This window comes from Anser brachyrhynchus (genome assembly GCF_964034855.1).
Source record: "Anser brachyrhynchus genome assembly, chromosome: 7".
In the NCBI taxonomy this organism is placed as follows: Eukaryota; Metazoa; Chordata; class Aves; order Anseriformes; family Anatidae; genus Anser; species Anser brachyrhynchus.
In genome coordinates, this window is record NC_137701.1 from 34,803,472 (window position 1) to 34,822,086 (window position 18,615).

Below are 18,615 nucleotides of genomic sequence, written 5' to 3' on the forward strand. Positions count from 1 at the left end.
CTAGTTCGGGCTGCCCGTGCTGCTTAGCAGTTTGCTCGTGACTCCTCAGCCAAGCAGTTAGGAAGCGATCTTGTACCCCTGCAATCAATCATTAGCCATGGAGTTAGGAACCACCACTTTTACCACCAAAATCACTAGCGGTTTTGCCACTGGCTTGCCTAGCGCTAGTCAGGCCTGATGCTGGTTACTCGCTCTGCCCGATGTTTTCCATGGATCAGTTAGAAACACTTTTCTGTGATTAACTCCATTTACACTAAATGTGAATTTTACTGTGCCAAGCACCAACCTGCTATTATATATCTGAAGCCATTCATTGCTTTGAGAGTGTATTCGTACCATGGCAGGATCACAAATCATTCTTTCAATCACAGTAAAATAGGCAATTTCCACAAAATACTACTTCTGAGTAACTCCTTTCCAATTTGAACTTCAGTATTTCCATGCCATCTCAACCAAAGCTGTCTATCAGGCCTACCAGAACAGGAACTCAAGGAACTACTTTTATTTCGCCCAGCTACAGATCCTAGCTGAAAATACAGGCTGCATTTGCACCCTATTAAATCTCCCACTGACTGATAATAGATCTTGCCTCTAAAATTTGAGAGTATTCCTTTTCAGAGCCTGGAGAAATACTGTTATCTTTTGGTCACTGATACATTTCTTTAAAAAATGTGATCTGAGGACAATGTACTGAAAGGTACATTTCCTTCACCTTGACATATTGAAAAGATACATTATACGTAACAGTTCCCTGACGCATAATCTTTAACAGCAGAAGACACAGAGACTTCAGACCTGATGAGAAAACTTCATTTAGGATTCAGCTGAGGATCCAGTTCTGCAGTAGGTCTTACTCACGTTCTCAGCATTGCACCCAGCTTGAAAATGGCCCAGAGATCTCTCCAGAAAGGCAGAGTTTGTGATGCAGGTACCACAAGCCCCTTATTTTGCAGCAGTTCCTGGAAGGCACTGTGCCTCTTGACTAACTATTTTTATGTTACTTGTCAGACTATCCCCCTTCCTCTGCAGTTTTTATGTCTAGCAAAATACCAGCTGCTTATTTCTGGTCACTCTTCTTTGACTTAGCACTGACTAATCAGCTTCTTCTCACTCCGAAGTTGAGCATTTCTTTCCCTTTTTCTGCACGTGCAGAGAAAACAAGACAGTAACAGGTCATACAGGAAAGTCAGAGGAGATACACAGGAGCCCTTTATGCTTTTTTTTTTCCCCAGAGAAGGCTAATTTGCAAATGAAGGTTAGTGTTTTAATAAGAGTTATCGTGCCTTGCCTTATCTCCAGACATTAGGCTTCAATCTTTGCCGAAGATTTAAGATAATCCTTATTTGAACAAAACTAATTTGACCCAGTAGTACTGCCCTTTTAATGCAAAGCATCAAAGTCTATCCAGCTTTCAACCTGAGCTATTTGACCAACTGACACTGCAGTTGCTTGACAGGCTATCAAAATCTGGGAATGTAAAACAGAGATCAGAACTGTAGACCCTTACCCCTCAAAGCAACATTACCTCAATGGATAAAAAAAAAAAAAAATGTATTTTTGCCTATTTTTTAGACTAATGTTTGTGTAACATTTTCTATAAGGTATGACAATAGTTGAACCAAACCACACACAGATTGTTTGCAATGTGCCAGAAATGCATCTACTACTACACTGAAATAGCCCAGCAGTTTAACAGAGCATAGTGGGGCTCAATTACAGTTTATCACCTACAGTGATAAATAACACGTTTGGGTTTTTTTTTTTTCAAATGAAATACTAGATTAATTTATCAAACTGGATTTTTCACAAGATTAGTATTAACTTGCCTTTCCTTAAAAAGTGTATAGCAGGTAACAAACAGGAGTACCTCGGACATTAGTTTTATGCTCTTGCTGGTATTTTCAGAAACAAAAGTGTCCTGAACTTAATCCTGGGTAATTAGCCCCAGGAGGGGCACACCACCCTTTGCTATAAGCGAGTTTCTCCACCACCACCACCCAGCCCACCCGAGGCACCCCTTTCCCCCCGGTGCTGGCACTGGAAACACGTTTGTCAGCCAGCCCGCAGGGTTTCTGCCGGGACGTGGTAAATAGAGCTGCTGGGAGCGACGCTGCATTGTAAAGCAGCAGACATTATTTATGTGATTATTTCACTGGTATTAAGCTCCTCCTACAGTGCAGGCATATCAAAATGAGGTGAGTCATCTGGAAATGAAAATCTGTCCTGAAAAGTATTAAAACCTAACGGGCTCCAGACCTTCAGCAAAAGGACCTCAAGCACTCTTACTGAAAAATCCCAGCGAGCGGGTGCCAAGAAGTAAACACCAAGCGCTACCAACCTCCCCAGTAAAGCAAACCAGTAGTTATTTAACAGTTCAAATCCTGTACAAGTTTTACATTTTGTTGTCTACCAAGTTAAAATATCTCTTTTTTAAAAATTTCTGGCAGAAGTAAAGAAAACCTAAAGAAAGCCATGCTACCCATCCCTTTCCCTGCTGCCCAAGCAGTTTGTCATACCTCAGTAGTGACTTATGACCTTGCAAACGTCAAACAATGAAGTGATAACGCACAATGAATATTAAACACCTGTTTTCTTTCATTACTCTTGATTTTCAGTTCCAGATACAAAGAGTTACAAGTTCGTCATTGTCAATAAGCAAAGAAGCAGGTTTTTAATTGAGGGGGGCAGAGAAGAATCCTCATGATTTATGAAAAGCAAGTTCTGCTGGTACATCAGGCGTTCGTAAAGCAGTCTGCTAACACGTTCATGCCCCTGCACAATGGCTAAGTGCGTGATAACCGAGTTACTACTGTGGGGAACCGATACTACGTCGATTGATTGAAAATACATTTGACTTTTAAGACTGCAGTCATGTTTCTTCAAGGGCAGGTATATAACCACTTGTCTACGTGATGTGCCTAAAAAAGCCAGAGCAGCAATTCAGACTTGTACTAGAGGATTGTTTAAACTACATTTTACACACACACGCACAAAAAAAAAAGTCAGAGGTTTTTATATACAATGGTTAATACTGATCACATGCAATAAACCTAATATCCATTCTTTTTCTAAATATTTTTGTTTACTTTCAGGCAAAACACGTATTTTTCTTCTGCTTCAGGCTAGGGATGGCTGTAGGGCACATCATTCCCACACTGGCCAGCCTTCACCAACTGGTGAGCCTACAACCCACCCCATTAAGCATTCAGTTAATCCCTTCCCATTCACAAAACAGTCTCCATCTACACCTACCTCTAACAGCACAGAATAATTCTCTGAGGGCTATGAGCAGGATGCCCGACATGAGCCCAATTACTGACCACTGCCTTGTTGTTTACCTTACTCATCTGTACATTGTACCTTGCCACCCAGCTGCATTCACCTAATTGGAAACTCTGAATCATCAAACACAAAGCTGCCTGTAATGGAAACCCAGCAGAACTCCGACAGCAGAACTCAGGGCTGAATTTCAAGTGCCTAAAATCTCACAATACAAAAATATATTCACAATATTATATAAAAACATAGAATCACAGAATGGTTTGGGTTGGAAGGGGCCTTAAAGCCCATCCAGTTCCAACCCCCTGCCATGGCAGGGACACCTCCCACCAGCCCAGGTTGCCCAAAGCCCCATCCAGCCTGGCCTTGAACATTTCCAGTGATGGGGCAGCCACAGCTTCTCTGGGCAACCTGGTCCGGGGCCTCACAACCATCACAGTAAATAATCTCTTCCAAATATCTAACCTAAATCTACCCTTTTTCAGTTTAAAACCATTATTCCTTGTCCTATCACTACACTCCCTGACAAAGAGTCCCTCTCCTGCTTTCCCACAGGCCTCCTTTAGGTACTAGAAGGGAATATTATATAGGGAATATAAGGGAATAATATATATTAGAATATGTATATTATATATAAAGGTATTTTGTATGGTATAAGCTTTATATAATATAATAGAAGTTAACAACTATTATAGTTCTTACAGGACTAGATATTGCCCAGACTTACTTCAGAGTCTTGCACAACAAAACTCTGAATCTCAGCAAGGAAAAATAAAAGGATAGGGAACAGAATTGTGATTATAACTTTTACACTACAGAGCTTAGATTTAACATACCTGAGGATTCCTATTCTATATGAAATGATGTTATAATGCTAGCTTTCCCTCAATATCACCACCCAATTTTAATTTCAAAATTCTTTGGGATCACCTTCTCTCATCAGGAAGGAATCACCATATAGATCAAGGAATGATTAAGCTTCAGTATTATAATACAAAAATACAACAGGCTCTCATATTTTAAAGGTCAGCATTTAAAAATGAATTCAGTTGTTTTAATAAACTTTCACCACAGCAACGATTTTTAACTTTTCTTTACTGTTTAAATATATAGATACAGATCATCTACTGCCTCTATGCTACTCTAGATTTCACAGACTTCTGTCATCATTTAGCCCGTCAGCTCAGTAAAAGATTTCATGACGTGTGAAGCACTGCAGATTTTAGACCCATACTTCTGTTCAGCAGTCATCAGTCTTGAACTTGACACCCATATGCTATTTTCTCCTACCAAGAAAGTCACTTAGAGTTTTGTGTGCCTAAAAAAAGACAGGCCCTTACTGGCTTCTCATTTCATTTTCAGTGAATGAAAATTGTATTTTGCCGTTACTAAGTACAGACTGACCTATACAAGACTCTCTTCTGCCAGTGCTGCACAGGCAATTTGGTTTTTGTCCTTTAGATCTTAGGTATAATACGATATAAGGCCAAGCTCTGTTTTCAACGGTAGTGATACAGTCATAAGGAGGACAATAAGGCTGCACAAATGTCACCAATATCAGAAATCTACCTTGGGAATTTAAATCCTATATTTCATTAACGCTTCTGTGAGACTACAACCCTGAAGCAGCTGTCTTTTTGTAAATGATGTAATTAAATGCCCTGAGAAGTATGCAAAATGAGGGATCTGCATACTATCACACAGCGGTTCTCTTTTGTACTTAGCCTTTACTTCATTTTAAGTTTCTGCGTGGCATTGTGACTTAAAATGGAACTTTCTGAACACACAACAAATGTTCTTCTGAAGAAAAAAAAAAGAAAAAAAAAGAAAAAACATTCAGATTTTTAGGACTGAGAAATGCAATGCTTTATAGCTCCCAGAAGAGAAAACACAAAGACCAAGACTTTCCATGTGGTCTGATCCTGGAGAATTCTGTTTAGGTGCCCAGCTGAGACGCTCTTAAACCAACCTGAGTTCTGAATGCCCGGCATTTTTCTGAAATTCAATGACCTTTAAAGACTGTTGAATTGGATATCCAAAGCAAAGAGGCTCAGAATCATGAGCGTTCAGCTACATTCATTATTAGTATTATTATTCACAGCTGCACCCAGGGTATACTAAGTATTGTGCAAACGAGGCAAAGTCTGCATATATTTAATTTCTCAAGCAACAATAGGAATGGATCACTGGGAAAATTATATATTCATTAATAAATTAATACAGTCATTCCCCAACTCAGTTGTGTGTAGTATGCCTGAGATGAGGAGTGACAGATGACATCAATATCTCCACATCCAAGCCTCCAGAGGACAACATCTTCACTTGCTCAGTGTTTGTCCCATGTAACTCCATTTGAACTGCACTGGAGTAGTGTAATAGGGGAGAATAATCAGCATCCATGTCCTACAGCTAGCCAAAATGAGATTTTCTGGCTCAGTTTAGTCATTTGAATGAGGAAAGTGAACCTGGATCCAGACTTTCTAAGGTCTCTTGGCATTTGAATATCTGTAGAGTCTAAGGTAGCATGAACCTCCTGTCTGAGAGCAAGCTCTATCCTAAAACTTCATTTTCCCTCCACTTCAAACAAAATGCCTCTCTAATCCCAGTATGTGAAAGTTTGCTTTAACAAACAATTTTTCAGGAATTCATGTTTAAACACAAATGATTTTGCATACAAAATCAGAACATCAGTTTCTCTGCATTTTCTTGCAATGTCTTATCCATGGACCAATAGCTAATTCTATAAAATACTTCCACTTACAGAATTATAGCTACCAAGTTTGCAACTGAAACACTAAGCAAATTAATAGAATTCACCTTCTCAAAAAAACAGTGCATATTTATTACACCAGGCTAAACAGTTACCAGGGTAAAACTTCAAACCATAAACATATCGTTTGCACTAAAGCTTTCAGTTATTTCTACAAAGCTCAACCCTCAAGTGTATCTACAGTGGTCTAAAACAAGTGGTCCATCAAGCAATCGGGACAGATTCCACAACCTGCTGCTATTTCCCCAGCATTTTGCAAATAGCCCAGTGTCAACTTTTCCCGTGGTGCATTAACATGCAGAGCCTATTCAGGCATGCTCTGACCACACTGGGACTCAAGTCCCACCCTGACCACTGCCCTTTACAAAGCTGACATACAATCTGAACTAATCTCTGGCTACAAAGAGGGCTTGCAGCGCAGAATTTGGTCTATGCGTTGTTTTGACATATTGATATGACCACTCAATTCATTATGAAACAATTTTAGCTAATCAAATCAAAAGATGAATGAACAGAACGCGTTCTGTGAATCACAAGTCTAAACGGGACAAGAAGTACCAGGCAGAATGAGTTTGTTTTCTGCTTTGGTAATATGATCAGAGATTAGCTCGTTGGGTAGAAAATAAACTATAACAGCAAAAGACATATTTGTATTTTTTTCAAAATTAGGTTTTAGTAACATAAATGTCAAGAAACTAAGAGCGATGGGTTGCAAAACACAAAAGTTCCATTCCACCTGTAATAATCCCTCATCCTCTATTATGACATTGAAACGAGGCTCACGATGAACCTACAACACTGCAGCTACAGGAAGGAGAAGTTATAGTTGTTATTACAAAATGATTTAGATCACACCATTATACTACACATACATAGATTACAAAAATGTTTTACTATGCTATGATTCTTTTCTTGTATTATTGTGAAGCAGAAAGAAATAATTATGCTAACGTGATTATTCCAGTACTTACTTGGGGTGCTGAGCAGCAACCTAATGCTGATTTTAGTAACTTTCATCATGCCCAGTCTCAGTTTATGACTATGTTTTTATAAAAATGAAAATACACTCTTGATGAGAACTCTACAAGCATGCATGTTTCAGGCAATATAGAAAGGAAAAGGGAAATGAACTTATCTGTCAGGTATTGCTTAGTATCTGAACATAGACGTGTTGCACAAAACCCACAAATGTCAGAATACACAGAGCTGATCCTTAGCAAGCCTAACTTACAGCCACTGAAGACAGCACCATAGGGCTCTGCTAACATCAAGGATTTTACAAAGTGAAGTCTATAAAGATTTATAGAAGCCTTGTGCAACCATGTGCTGACAAGCAATGCCTTCAACAGCACCCAGAGCTAGGGGGACCACGAGGATTACCGCACAGTGCTTCTGCAGACAGGAAGTGGTATTTACAGACAGCAGCTCAAGCTGCCAAAAGGTCTTTTAAGAGCACAGCGTTTCTGCAGTAAAATTAAGTATATTAAATACCTGACAGTAAGAAAGAATGGATCTTTCCAGAAAGTTTGACCAGATGTCCTTTTTAACAATAAGACTAACACACAGAGTTCAGCGCAGCTCTAGCCTCAAGTGCCACAGATCATTACCTAAATAAGGAACTTCTTTATGTATTCAGATCAACTTGAGATTTATCAGTCTCTTTCAGTATTACCAAGCAAAAGATCAGCGTTCAGCTGGGGCACTGTAATCCCACTGGAAGGAAACGTCTCACACCAGTGAAGAGCAGCCATTCCGACACACTCTAATGCTGCAAAAAATAGCTTGGGAAGCAACTTTGGTCTTTGAAAGGCTGGACATAATCAAGCTGCAGCACACAAGTGACAGGACAGGCCATAAAAAAAGGGAAGGAAGTCTAGTTACAAATCCTTGGTTGGACAAGGAGGCTTGGGAACCACCTCCCCACTCTGCACACAGTCCGTGCAACAAGTATCACTTTCCTCAGTACTTTTCCCGTCCCCCAGGTGCCCCATTTCTTCAACTGCAGTTACCAAGCAATGCCAATTCCCTGGCCCAGTATCTTTACCATATCCAGCACAGCTGCAAAGCAGCATTGTAAGATACATTCAGAAGAAAGGATTTTGAGGCCTGTAAGAGTATAAGCCAGAAATTTGCATAAAGACCTTATGAGGAAATCAGAAAGAGTAGTGAGAGTACGTCAGTGTAGCCTGACAATTACCACAGCAGGTTCCCATTTCTCACTGAACATCACGGCCATGTTGCTAACACCTTACCATTACAGACGAGGTAAAAAGGAAACGGGATACTTTAAATAGCAGGTGTTTGCAAAGAATTGGCAGTGTCAGACACCCCAGGGTGACAACCAGTCATTTATATAAAACAGGCAGCAAACTCTGGGAACCTGACATGTCTCCCAGATCACGGATTGGCTAGAAAAACCTGCTAAAAGGACAGCAAAAGAGATGTGAGACAATAAACTGAACACAACTGCAAAATTACATGGGGGAGCAAAATGATTCTAGAACCACTGCATTTTCCACAGATTAAAAAGTTTTAATATTAAGCATACCAAAAGCCCTGGCAATACTTCAGTGGCACTTAAGTTAACTGTCAATTGTTTATTAAGAGATCCCCTACAAATTGAATGTATGTGTGCTGCTTCCTCTTTCGTTCTTCATAAATTTAATCCCTTCAGACCAAGAGGAAAGATTCCATAAACATAGCTGATTTCAGTCTTTCAATGACCATCCATTCCACCTGAGTCACAATATACATGAAGGCAGGGACTACTGTATCTGCCTTCTGTTGTTGTTAGGATTTCTAAACCCTACCAGAATGCCACAAATAAGGAAAAAAAAAAAAAAAAGCTAGCAGATAACCTAACTAAATTACAAAATTTAAAAAGAGACCCTTTTAAAAGAAATAGGGTGGTTTAATTGCTGTTTTTGTACTTATATCTTATAAATCTGACATAAGCTTAAAATAAAGCTATGTCTCAATATTTTCTAAAATTATATTGTTAATAGGAAATGAATTAAATTTATTCTAAAACACAGTTTTATGTTGCTGCAGTACAAAAGACAGACTATTGCATTTTCATGAAGCAGAACAAAATGGAAACTCTGATGCCCTGCTTTCTTGTTAGTTCTCAAATTCTTTAGTGTTAGACTCCGCTTTTAAGTGTTCCTGCTCTTTTCTCTGCTTTTTGAATCAAGCTGTTGTACCTATGTTTCCATAAAAACCGCTCCAAGTAATGTATTTTGGGTTTCAGAGACCATTTGGTCAGATTCTAATAATCTCTCCTGGGAGCTGACACCAACTTCCAGCAGCAGGTCGAACGCTGCAGATTAGAATAATAAAACACATGCTGCTGCAGCTTCCAAAAAAAATGCAAGTGTCTTTTTCAAGCTGAAGAATGATGTTTTGAGACATCTTAGATGCCTTGTCTCCTAGACAGAGCTTTCCTTTTGCTTATACAAACATATACATGCAGTAATTCTTGCTTTTTCCTCTTTTAAACAAAGAATGTGCCATTGCAAAGGTTTTGATCCAGACTCCACATTTCTTTTTGTCATTATGAGAATGTAGTGTTCCTCAGCTGACTATGTTAAGAATGCTGGTGGTTTAAGATTTTGCACTGAACTGAAACATATCTTTATTTACACAACGTGGCATTTTTTCCTGTTTTGAAATAAAAGAAATATATTTCACTTTTCCAAACAGAGATTTTTTTGTTTGTTTTTCAAATTCTTTGTGTAGAGGTAAAATAAACAAATGTCTTGAAACTTACGGAAAAACACTGGATTAAAAACAAGCTGGTATTTCTCTTTCACATTAACATGGTGTTAGGTTATCTGCTGGTGTAAGAAAAATGATATATTTCCCCCTTATAATTCACTACCGTTTATTATAGTGTTCCAACTATGAATCCCAAGTGGATTAAGACTTGTCATATTTGACCCCTTTGGTTAAAGGCAATCCACTCCATAATGATTTTTTTACGCTATTCTGTAAAACGAACAGTTCCACATGCATAAATGCTAACAGGAATCAACATCTCCTGTTTCTTTCTCCAACCTTCAACAACCCTATTCACTGCAGAAAAAAAAAAAAAGAGTTTTACTAATTCATAAGCACCATGCAGACACAGGCAGTCTAGAGAGAAACCTTTTTAGCAGTTGCAAAGAAAAAACATGAGAAAGCTTCCACAAAGAGTCTGAGAAATTCTGAGGATTCAACAGAATAAAGGAGGAAAAAAAAGAAGGAAAAAAAAAAAGAAAGAAAGAAAGAAAGAGGTGTGAAGATTTAAAATATTCCCAATACTCACTGAAAGCAGCCACTGCAAGAGCCAGTGTGACAATAATGGAGACCCAGGAAACCCACAATGCCTTCTTTCTGTAGCTTTGAGCTTCATGAGGTTTTAGCCTTGTACTGCTTTCTAGTAAACCTGATAAGCAATAAGCAAAGAGGGTATGAACAATACATTGCTCCTTTTAAAAACACAGCTGTGTTAGTTCAGACCTAGATCACATTATTTACATTCTACATTACATATCGAATCAATACAGAATCAAATCCTCCTCACATTAGCAAGGTTATCGTGGTTAAGTGAACAAAGCCATCAGAAATGTATGAGTAAGCAAGCACAACACACACAAGCTGGTTTGATTCCACACGGAAGGTAAGGCCCACACCTCAGCCACTTATAATAGCACTACAATTGTGCGGCAGTTAACAGAAATTCACATCACTTGTGTTTTCCACCTATACATCTACACAAGAGCGAGCCCCGTCCTCCTCTCACTGAGATCAAAAACCATTTCCGCAGTTCAGGATGCTGAACGTAATTAACATAGGAGAAAAACTTGTGTCTGCCAGCCTCTGAGAAATAACCTACCGATGCACGGGAATACACTGCACATGTTGAGCACCAAAGTAGAAGCAGGCACACTTTAGAATCAAAGCTAGCACAGTTGAAAAGAACTCTTGAAGCACAATGTCCTTCCCCAAAGGTAAGAATACATCCCTGGCTAGAAGCTGGACCAGGAACTGTCTGAAGAACAATTCGGGCCTTGCTCTAATCAGCGCAAAGGTCTGCTAACAAAAGGGAACAGGACTGCTTTCTCTCTTCTTTGATGCTTTCAATTTGTGCAGATCTTTTGTCCACTCGTCTTAAATTGCAGAAAAGAACCCAAGTTAAAAATAAAGTACATTCTTTGGTTTTTGCTCTCTCAGTCTGAGTCTTAAGCCACTTTCTGATGCATTCATAATTAAACATATTTGCCATTTGTTTATCCCATCCAGATTCTTTTCTGCATATGATATTCATTTAATTTGAAACATGCCGATACATTTTTTTTACCAGCAAGTTCCAACTCAAATCTGCTTAGCTGGTGACAGAAGGCCTGATGACTCTTAACTTTATTAATGAATTACTCCAGAAATTGTGGGTGGTCCTTCTCAAGTGATGATCCCTTTTCAGAGGGACTTGCCTGCCCACAGTGTGCAGAACTAGGGCGCTGCGTGTAGAAATGTTGTCGAAATGTGTGTAGAAATAGTGAAATCTTTCAGTAGCCGGTCCAATGTCTTAGGCAAACGGTAGGGAAGAGGAGTGCTGGCAGACAAAGCAGCAGATTAAAACCTAACAGCTGAAGCTGTCACTGTCCTCGCCTCCCCCAGTTTTATCTCCAACCTTTCTGATGGCTACTGCAACCCTGGAGGTAGGGACACCTGATCTGGTTATGAGCGTACTCCTGAACCCACACCACGCTTAGCCCAGTTTATTAATGCTAGCAGATATTAACTTCAACTGACTGTAATGCGCTGGCTCAACACTGCAGTGGTTTTGGAATCAACGCAGAAGTGAATCAGACATCTCTGCCTCAGGGGCAGCAATGTGTCAGCAGCAGGGTAGGCATCCAGGGGTGGTAGCAGTTTGAGCCACCAGATTTTATTCTGCCACTTCAAGCCTGTCAGAATTCTAATCCCAGAATAGTTGGCGGAATTCGCCCTCTCTTGGAAAAATGCCTTACGCTTTTTCCCGTCAATTACTTTGCGTGGAAAGCAGAGAGAGTTTCTCTATTAGAGAGTTCAGAAAGACACTGGGAGAATTTAAATTAATGCTGTGTTTTCAGACAACTTCAAATATTTCCTCCCTTCTGTGCTACACTGTGCCCTCTTCATGAATGAAAAAGAATTCGCAAACTTGCACACAAGAGAATTACTAGGCCCAACAGAAAACAATGTCTGTGTCTTAATATGCAAATTCTTTGTCTGACACCTGAAAATTACCAGATGACAACTCAGAAAGGTCTGAGTCCTTCACCTACAGCAGTGCACTGCCATTTCTCACTTAGCCTGCCTTCATCTGTGTGAAGGAATACATATTTTTTGCAATGTTTCACCTATCTTCTGACAGTACACATAACAATCCACAGTTTAATTGCTATCTGATATGAGGTCAATAACAACAGATTTTGAAATAAAGGATTAACTTCTACTAATAAAACCATACAGAAAAAAATCTCATGATTTTGTGATTCCCCCTTCTTGCCCCCTCCCCAGTACAAGCATTTTAAATTAAGGCCCTAATCTTGCTGGAACATAAAGCAAAGTCGGTTTCCTTAGCCAATTTTGATTCTCAAGAGTTCAAACATGAAGTAAACACAAAACAGAATAAGAAGCAACCTTCACCTGGTTCTTTCTTTAAAGGCATCCTATAGTTCATGGCTACTGCTCACTATTACCTGGGAAGACCAACACATACAGTTGATAATTACAAATCAAATAATATCCTAATTAAGTTGAGAAGTGAATAATAAGCCCCAGAGCTAGCAAAGCACTGCTAATTAGTATTCACATGTCAAGCACGTGTCCAGTATGACAGAGACTGCAATCCTTATAAAACTGAGCCACTTCTGCCGTGCATGTGTGTGTGCGTGTGTCTTTCTCTCTCTCCCTCTCTCTCTCAAAATGGCTGGCATATTCTAGCTATCAGATATGATCCCTTCCTTCCTAAAGTAATAGCTTCTGTAATTAAAATTCTCTTCCCTGAAAAGATCGTATTTTTCTCAGGAGTGTCCCAAGGGACAGCACACAAAAATACAAACTCATTCACATGACTACCAAACCCATAGCATGGAAATTATTGAGAATCAACACCTGCTCATTAATTTACACACAACAACACGATTCACAAGGTAAACCTCCACATTTTTCCTCTGACCATAAGAAAACAAATTTTAAGCATCTATTGGAGGCAGGCTGAACGATACTTTCAGTATAACCTGCATTGCAACAAAAATGAAAAGCTAGTATCTACTGATAAAATTCCTCCACCCTGATATTAACATACTGAATAATTTTACTGCCAATTATTTATTTAACACATAGATAACCCTACATTAAAGAAGTGATGATGAGCTGGTTAAATCCACTGGATTTTTACTTTATCTTTTAGTACCTTTATATATTAGCTGATTTTCTTCCAAAAAAAAATCAGAAGAAAAAAAACCTGCCTAACAGTTGCAGAACACAAGCTTGGCATATTTGTGAAGTGATTCTAGGATATTCTTTACCATATGCTGGCTTACCAGAAGTACTTTTCTATTTGGCTAAAGGATCATTTTAAAATGTCAAGTTAGAATTTGTGAAAGAGATAAGGGAAATAGAAAAATTGTTCACGTAAGATGTCAATTTAAGGACCCCATCAAAAAAAAAAAAAAACAAAAACCACTGAATTTGGGTCTAGATCTTAAAGAGCAAATATCTTGTTCTAAAATTTGAGGTTATTTTTTATTTTTAGCAAACATGGAAGTATCATCTCTATAACTGGATCAGCTATGATTCATAGGAAAAGAGCATAAGAAAAAGTACAATCTAAAAGGACAGACTGTAACAATTCCAATGGGGACAACCTGCAAAAAGCAGACCAGAATATCCTCTATGATGACTAGGAATTAAGCTGGGAGATGGAATTGGTGACTTTCCTATGAAAGACTACGAGAAAAAGCTACCACGAGGGCCATTGAAAGAGTGTGAATGCAAAGAAAGAAATAATCAGCAGCTTTAGTCTCTTCTCCCTCCTAGAAAGAAAGGTTAGGTACATCGCACTCTCTCTCTTTTCGGAACTACCCTTAGTACCAAAAGGCCCAGCTTTCATCTTTAGCTCTGTCATACTGGGCACAAATGGAAAATTTCTGCAAACTTCCACGTTTGAACCCTAACCAAAATTTCTGATTCCTACTACTTAAAACAGAACTGAAGCCTCAAATTGCTCTCAGTCGAGATGCCTGCCACCTGCCATTGGCCGTGACAGTAAGGGCACCCCTGGGAAAAGGGTCGTCCCCAGTCCCAACGTGACCGAAAGCATGCAGGGAAGATGGTGATTGCTCTTCCTCGGTATATCTCTATTTCATGGCTAGGATAAGCGAGCAAGCACGGGAGTTTGGAAAGCCAGAGAGAGACCAGAGGACACAGGGGTTACATGTAGGATGGGGTGAAGACTGGGAACACAAAAGGGACTTTGGGATGTGCAAAGAAAAAAAAAGAGAGAGAAACGGGACAAAATGGAACAGAGATGCTAAGGAAAACCCAGCACGTGAATTAAAAAACGTGTGGAGACAAATTGTGTGGAACAGGAGCCTGGAGGCGTTATGGAGGCCGGGGCAAGGCGGAGGGTTAAAATGGCAGCTGCCTGTATTCCCAGATGGGCAGCAGGTAAGCCGAGTGCCTCGTGCACCACCAACAGACGTCCAAAAATTAACGTGTTTGAGGCTAACACGGCTGGGAAGCAGGCAGCCTTCCACCCCTGGTCAGGTACTTCGGTAAAGAACAAAATACCAGTCAGGGGACGGGGACTAAGGGAGGGCCCTGACTGACCTGGCCGCCCGGGGCCCCGCTGAGAGGAGCCCAGCGACGCCATGTGCGCCCGCTGCCCCGGCAGGCAGGCAAGTTTTCGGTGGGAGCAGCCCCGACTGGAGTTTGTGAGGAGATTTTAAAGCTGGGAAACGAAAAGGGAAAGGTTCGGGGAGCGGGGTGTTGTGAGGGAGTGCCCGCGGGGTCCGGGCAGAGCCGGTGTGGGGCTGACGGGGGTGGGAAGGGCTGCTGTGGAGGCGTGAGGAGGTAGGGCTGCGGCCGTCAGGGGGCTGCAGGGGAAGACGGAGGGGAAAAAATTAAAAATAAAAAACTGCCGGGGGTAGGCGTCGGGCGGCCGGGGCCGGAGGGAGGCTGCCCCGGGGGAAGGCGGGCGCGGGGTGAGGGACGCCGGGCGCTCACCTCGGTCCTCCAGCCCCTCGCTGAACTGCCCGCTCTCCCCGATCCGCAGCTGCTCCTGCTGCTGGTGCTGCTGCTGCTCCCGGGGGGGCAGCGACGGGCTGCTCCCGGGGGGCTGCACGATGGCGGGGTCCGGGGTGCTGTCCAGGGCGGCTGCGGACGGCTCCATGGCTGGCGAGGAGGCGGCTGGCGAGCGGAGCGGCGAGGCGAGGAGCGAGCGGGAGCATCCAGCCCGGGTGCGAGCCCGGGGAGAGGAGGAGACAGACTCCGGCTCAGAGCATCAGGGAGCCGGGGCCAGGCGGCGAACAAACTCCTCCGGCTGCTCCCCGCGGCCGCCTCATCGCGAACCTCGGCGCCGCCGCCGCCGCCTGGGGGCAGGTGGGAGAGCGGTGCCGCCTCCCGGCGCTGCCCTTCCCTTCCCCTCCCCGCCCCGGGGAGCGTCTTCGGCGGCGGCAGCAGCGCCCGGCTCCGGGAACGGGACCGGGGTTAGGACCGGGGGGCAGCTCTGCCCCGTGCGGAGCGGCCTGTGAGGGGCCGCCGTCCCGCCGGGGTGCTGGGGAGGGGAGAGGTGGGGGCGCTCCCTCCCCTCAGGGCCGCCGGCGCTGGCTGAGGCTGAGGGAAGGGCTGCGGGGAGCCGCTGGAAGCGGCCGCCCTGAGGGGCCGCCCGCCCTCCAGAGCCCGCAGGGACCTCGGGCTTGAGGTGCTTGGCCGAGGAAGCGGGAGCCCTGTCAGGCGCCCCTCGCCATGGTGGGCTCTGCCTTCCCCCTGCGGGGTTTGGGGTGTTTTTAGAGGGGGGAGCCCCCCGTGGCCGCCCCAGGGTGAGGGGCAGGCGCTGCACCCCGCTCCTGAGGTGCTGGTCCAGCAGGGGAGGAAGGCCCCATCCGCCCCCCATCCGCCCCTCCTGCCAAATTTTCTGGTGAATTTGCTCTCTCTCCATCTGCTATTGCCATGTTTCAGGACCGCACACACCCCTCTCAGACCCCGCAGAGGTGAAATTTGGTCATGTTGACAGCTATTTGTTAATATTAGGCTAAAATCTGTCACAAAACACAGCGGTGTCATGGGGGTGCATGGGATTAGAGCTGGAGACTTGTTGGTGTCCATGGACATGCACAGTTCACTCGCTTGGCCTTCCTAGGGCCACAGAAAAACACAGGGAAAAAAATAAAAACCTTAGGAGAACAGAAGTGGGGGAAAAAAATAGAAAATTTTACTGATAGATCTGTGCCAGAGTTGTTAGCTTCTTCCTCTCTGCTGGTTTCTAATGACTAAATAGAGAAGTGCAAATAAGCAAAAGCATTTTCCGTGCTAGCACAGGCTCCCAGTTGCGTGCTCACTGGCATGCAGATAAATGTTGAAACTGCATTGTGCTCTGACTTGCATCTAGGAAACTACCAGAAGACAATTCGACATTGCAGCCCGGGTCCCCAGTTGGTATGTAAGTGTATAATCTCCATTTATGTTATATAAAGTTCAGATTGCCTTTCTCTTTTGACAGGTTACCAAATCTGGGGAGTATGGAAAGGCCAGTGGGAAAGCAGTATTTATGCAAACCGAGGAACATGATTTTGTATGCTGTCAATCTTGCCTTAAAAAAGTTTTGTGACGCTTTAGGAATACCTATTTGGGAACAGTTAGTGAACTACTGAAATGACTTAGTTTTAAACAAATGCTTCTTAATGCTGTATGATAATCGTTTCAGCTGTATTTTAAAGCATTGATTATTTTAAAAAGTAAATATAAGTAAATGTTAAGGAAAGGGATATAAACTATAATTGTAGAAATTGATTGAGGTTCAGGCCTTATAGAATGGAGATGGAATTCAACCTTATAGAATTGAGTAGGCTATGATGGTGAGAGGGACTGCTGTTTACTTTTTACCTAATCTCATGATTCCTTCATGCATAGTCTGCTGTACATACTAAATGAAATATTTTTGAAGTCTTCTGCCTCTCACTTAAATTTGATCTTCACCCTTATCTATCTTACTGTGCTTGGTGATCTCAGGGCTCTAGTTCTTCTAGTTGGATTGACATAAACATGAATATAAACAATGCCTAAAGTATTTTTATTTTCCTTCATGTAATGGATGCAATATTGCAAAGTGTCTATTTGATGTTAATGTCAAAAGACATTCTCACTTGCATAAGCTAACACAAGTGAGTTATTCTGAAGGAAATGCTTTTTGGGGTTTGGGCTTAGCTGGGAGAGATTGGAAACTAGTAACTCCTGCAAATATTATTTTTTTTTTCTTTATGGGCTGTTCATAGATATGAGCTATATGAACGAAAAGTAGAAAATACCTTTTGTTATTTGCTCAAAGTATTCGACTGCCACATCTTTGTAGCACTTATAGTGTGTTTGTAAAGAAATGAGAATCCTTACCTTTGAGTAGAACCAATTTTGTAACCTGATGAGAGACAAGGGATTGGGGCCAAATCACTTTTCAGCACCTGGCAGGGATACAAAACCTCTGAGTCAGATTTGGGAGTCATGCTCCCATGCAGAGTTTATCCAGTGCAAGCCATGAAGAGTCCCTTGAAATTGCTGCAACAGATTTAATGCTCCCTAACGCAACTACTGCAAGGTTCTTTCTCTTCTAGGGAGATCTGTCCATACCAGATGGATTCCAGCAGGATTCCTTGCATAAATGGAAAATAGACCAGTGACTCGCATCGGACACTGCCTCCTTTCTGTAAGTCTCTCTAAGTTACTTTAGCATTCTTATAACTTCCAGAAATCATCCCAAGAGGAAAGTTCCTGGAGATTCCTAATTCTGTTTCTTTAAAAGGAGGTGAAAGAGGTAGGTTTCCAAATGACTTGGAAATAAATAATAATAATAGTAATACATTAAAAAAAAAAAAACAGAAGCTAGGAAGACCTAACCACAAATTTTCAACTTTAATATGTTCCTTTTTCTTTTTTTAGATGTTCTCAATTGCTGTTCTTACATGAAACTGTCTGGTAGGGGCTGCAGCTGTCTCTGTTTGTATAAATGCTATAGTGTTCAGGCTATAGAAAAGAATATGAGGCTTGCAAAGAATATTAGTGTTTCTTTTAAATTACTCTTTTCATTGGTTTCAAACATGGCCTCATGTGAGAAGGGACATACTCTGCCTTTAAGTAAATATAAATTCAAAACATTAAGCAGCTCCACAATGCAGAGTCTTTCAGATCAGACCATTATTTATATAAGCTAGCTATTGAGAAGCAGAAAGACTGCAACATCATAGAAGCTAGAAGCTGCTTTCTTTTCCAGCATTGCCTTTTATTTCTCATGACACTTCTTTCACCCAAAGTATGTTACATTGGAT

General features: G+C 41.7%; 2 protein-coding genes across 8 annotated transcripts in view; one reads left to right on the forward strand and one right to left on the reverse strand.

The window, feature by feature from the left end:
- The window catches only part of TMEM163 (transmembrane protein 163), a 98,370-nt gene extending 82,501 nt beyond the window's left edge, over positions 1-15,869 (reverse strand). The window contains exons 1-2 of one of the 2 annotated variants that reach the window (XM_080600776.1): positions 15,305-15,869; positions 10,356-10,475 (exon numbers count right to left, since the gene is read on the reverse strand). In XM_080600776.1, the coding sequence (XP_080456902.1) occupies positions 10,356-10,475; positions 15,305-15,470 (286 nt within the window). In that variant the 5' untranslated portion in view covers positions 15,471-15,869. The remainder of the gene's footprint in view (positions 1-10,355; positions 10,476-15,304) is intronic. The other variant, XM_080600777.1, reaches the window with a different exon arrangement.
- Positions 15,031-18,615, forward strand: part of ACMSD (aminocarboxymuconate semialdehyde decarboxylase) — a 48,458-nt gene continuing 44,873 nt past the window's right edge. For 5 of the 6 annotated variants that reach the window (XM_080600765.1, XM_080600766.1, XM_080600763.1 and 2 more), the window contains exons 1-2: positions 16,011-16,735; positions 17,905-17,996. The gene's annotated coding sequence lies outside the window, so the exon portion shown is untranslated. Of the gene's footprint in view, positions 15,051-16,010; positions 16,736-17,904; positions 17,997-18,615 lie in introns of those variants that run through there. The other variant, XM_080600768.1, reaches the window with a different exon arrangement.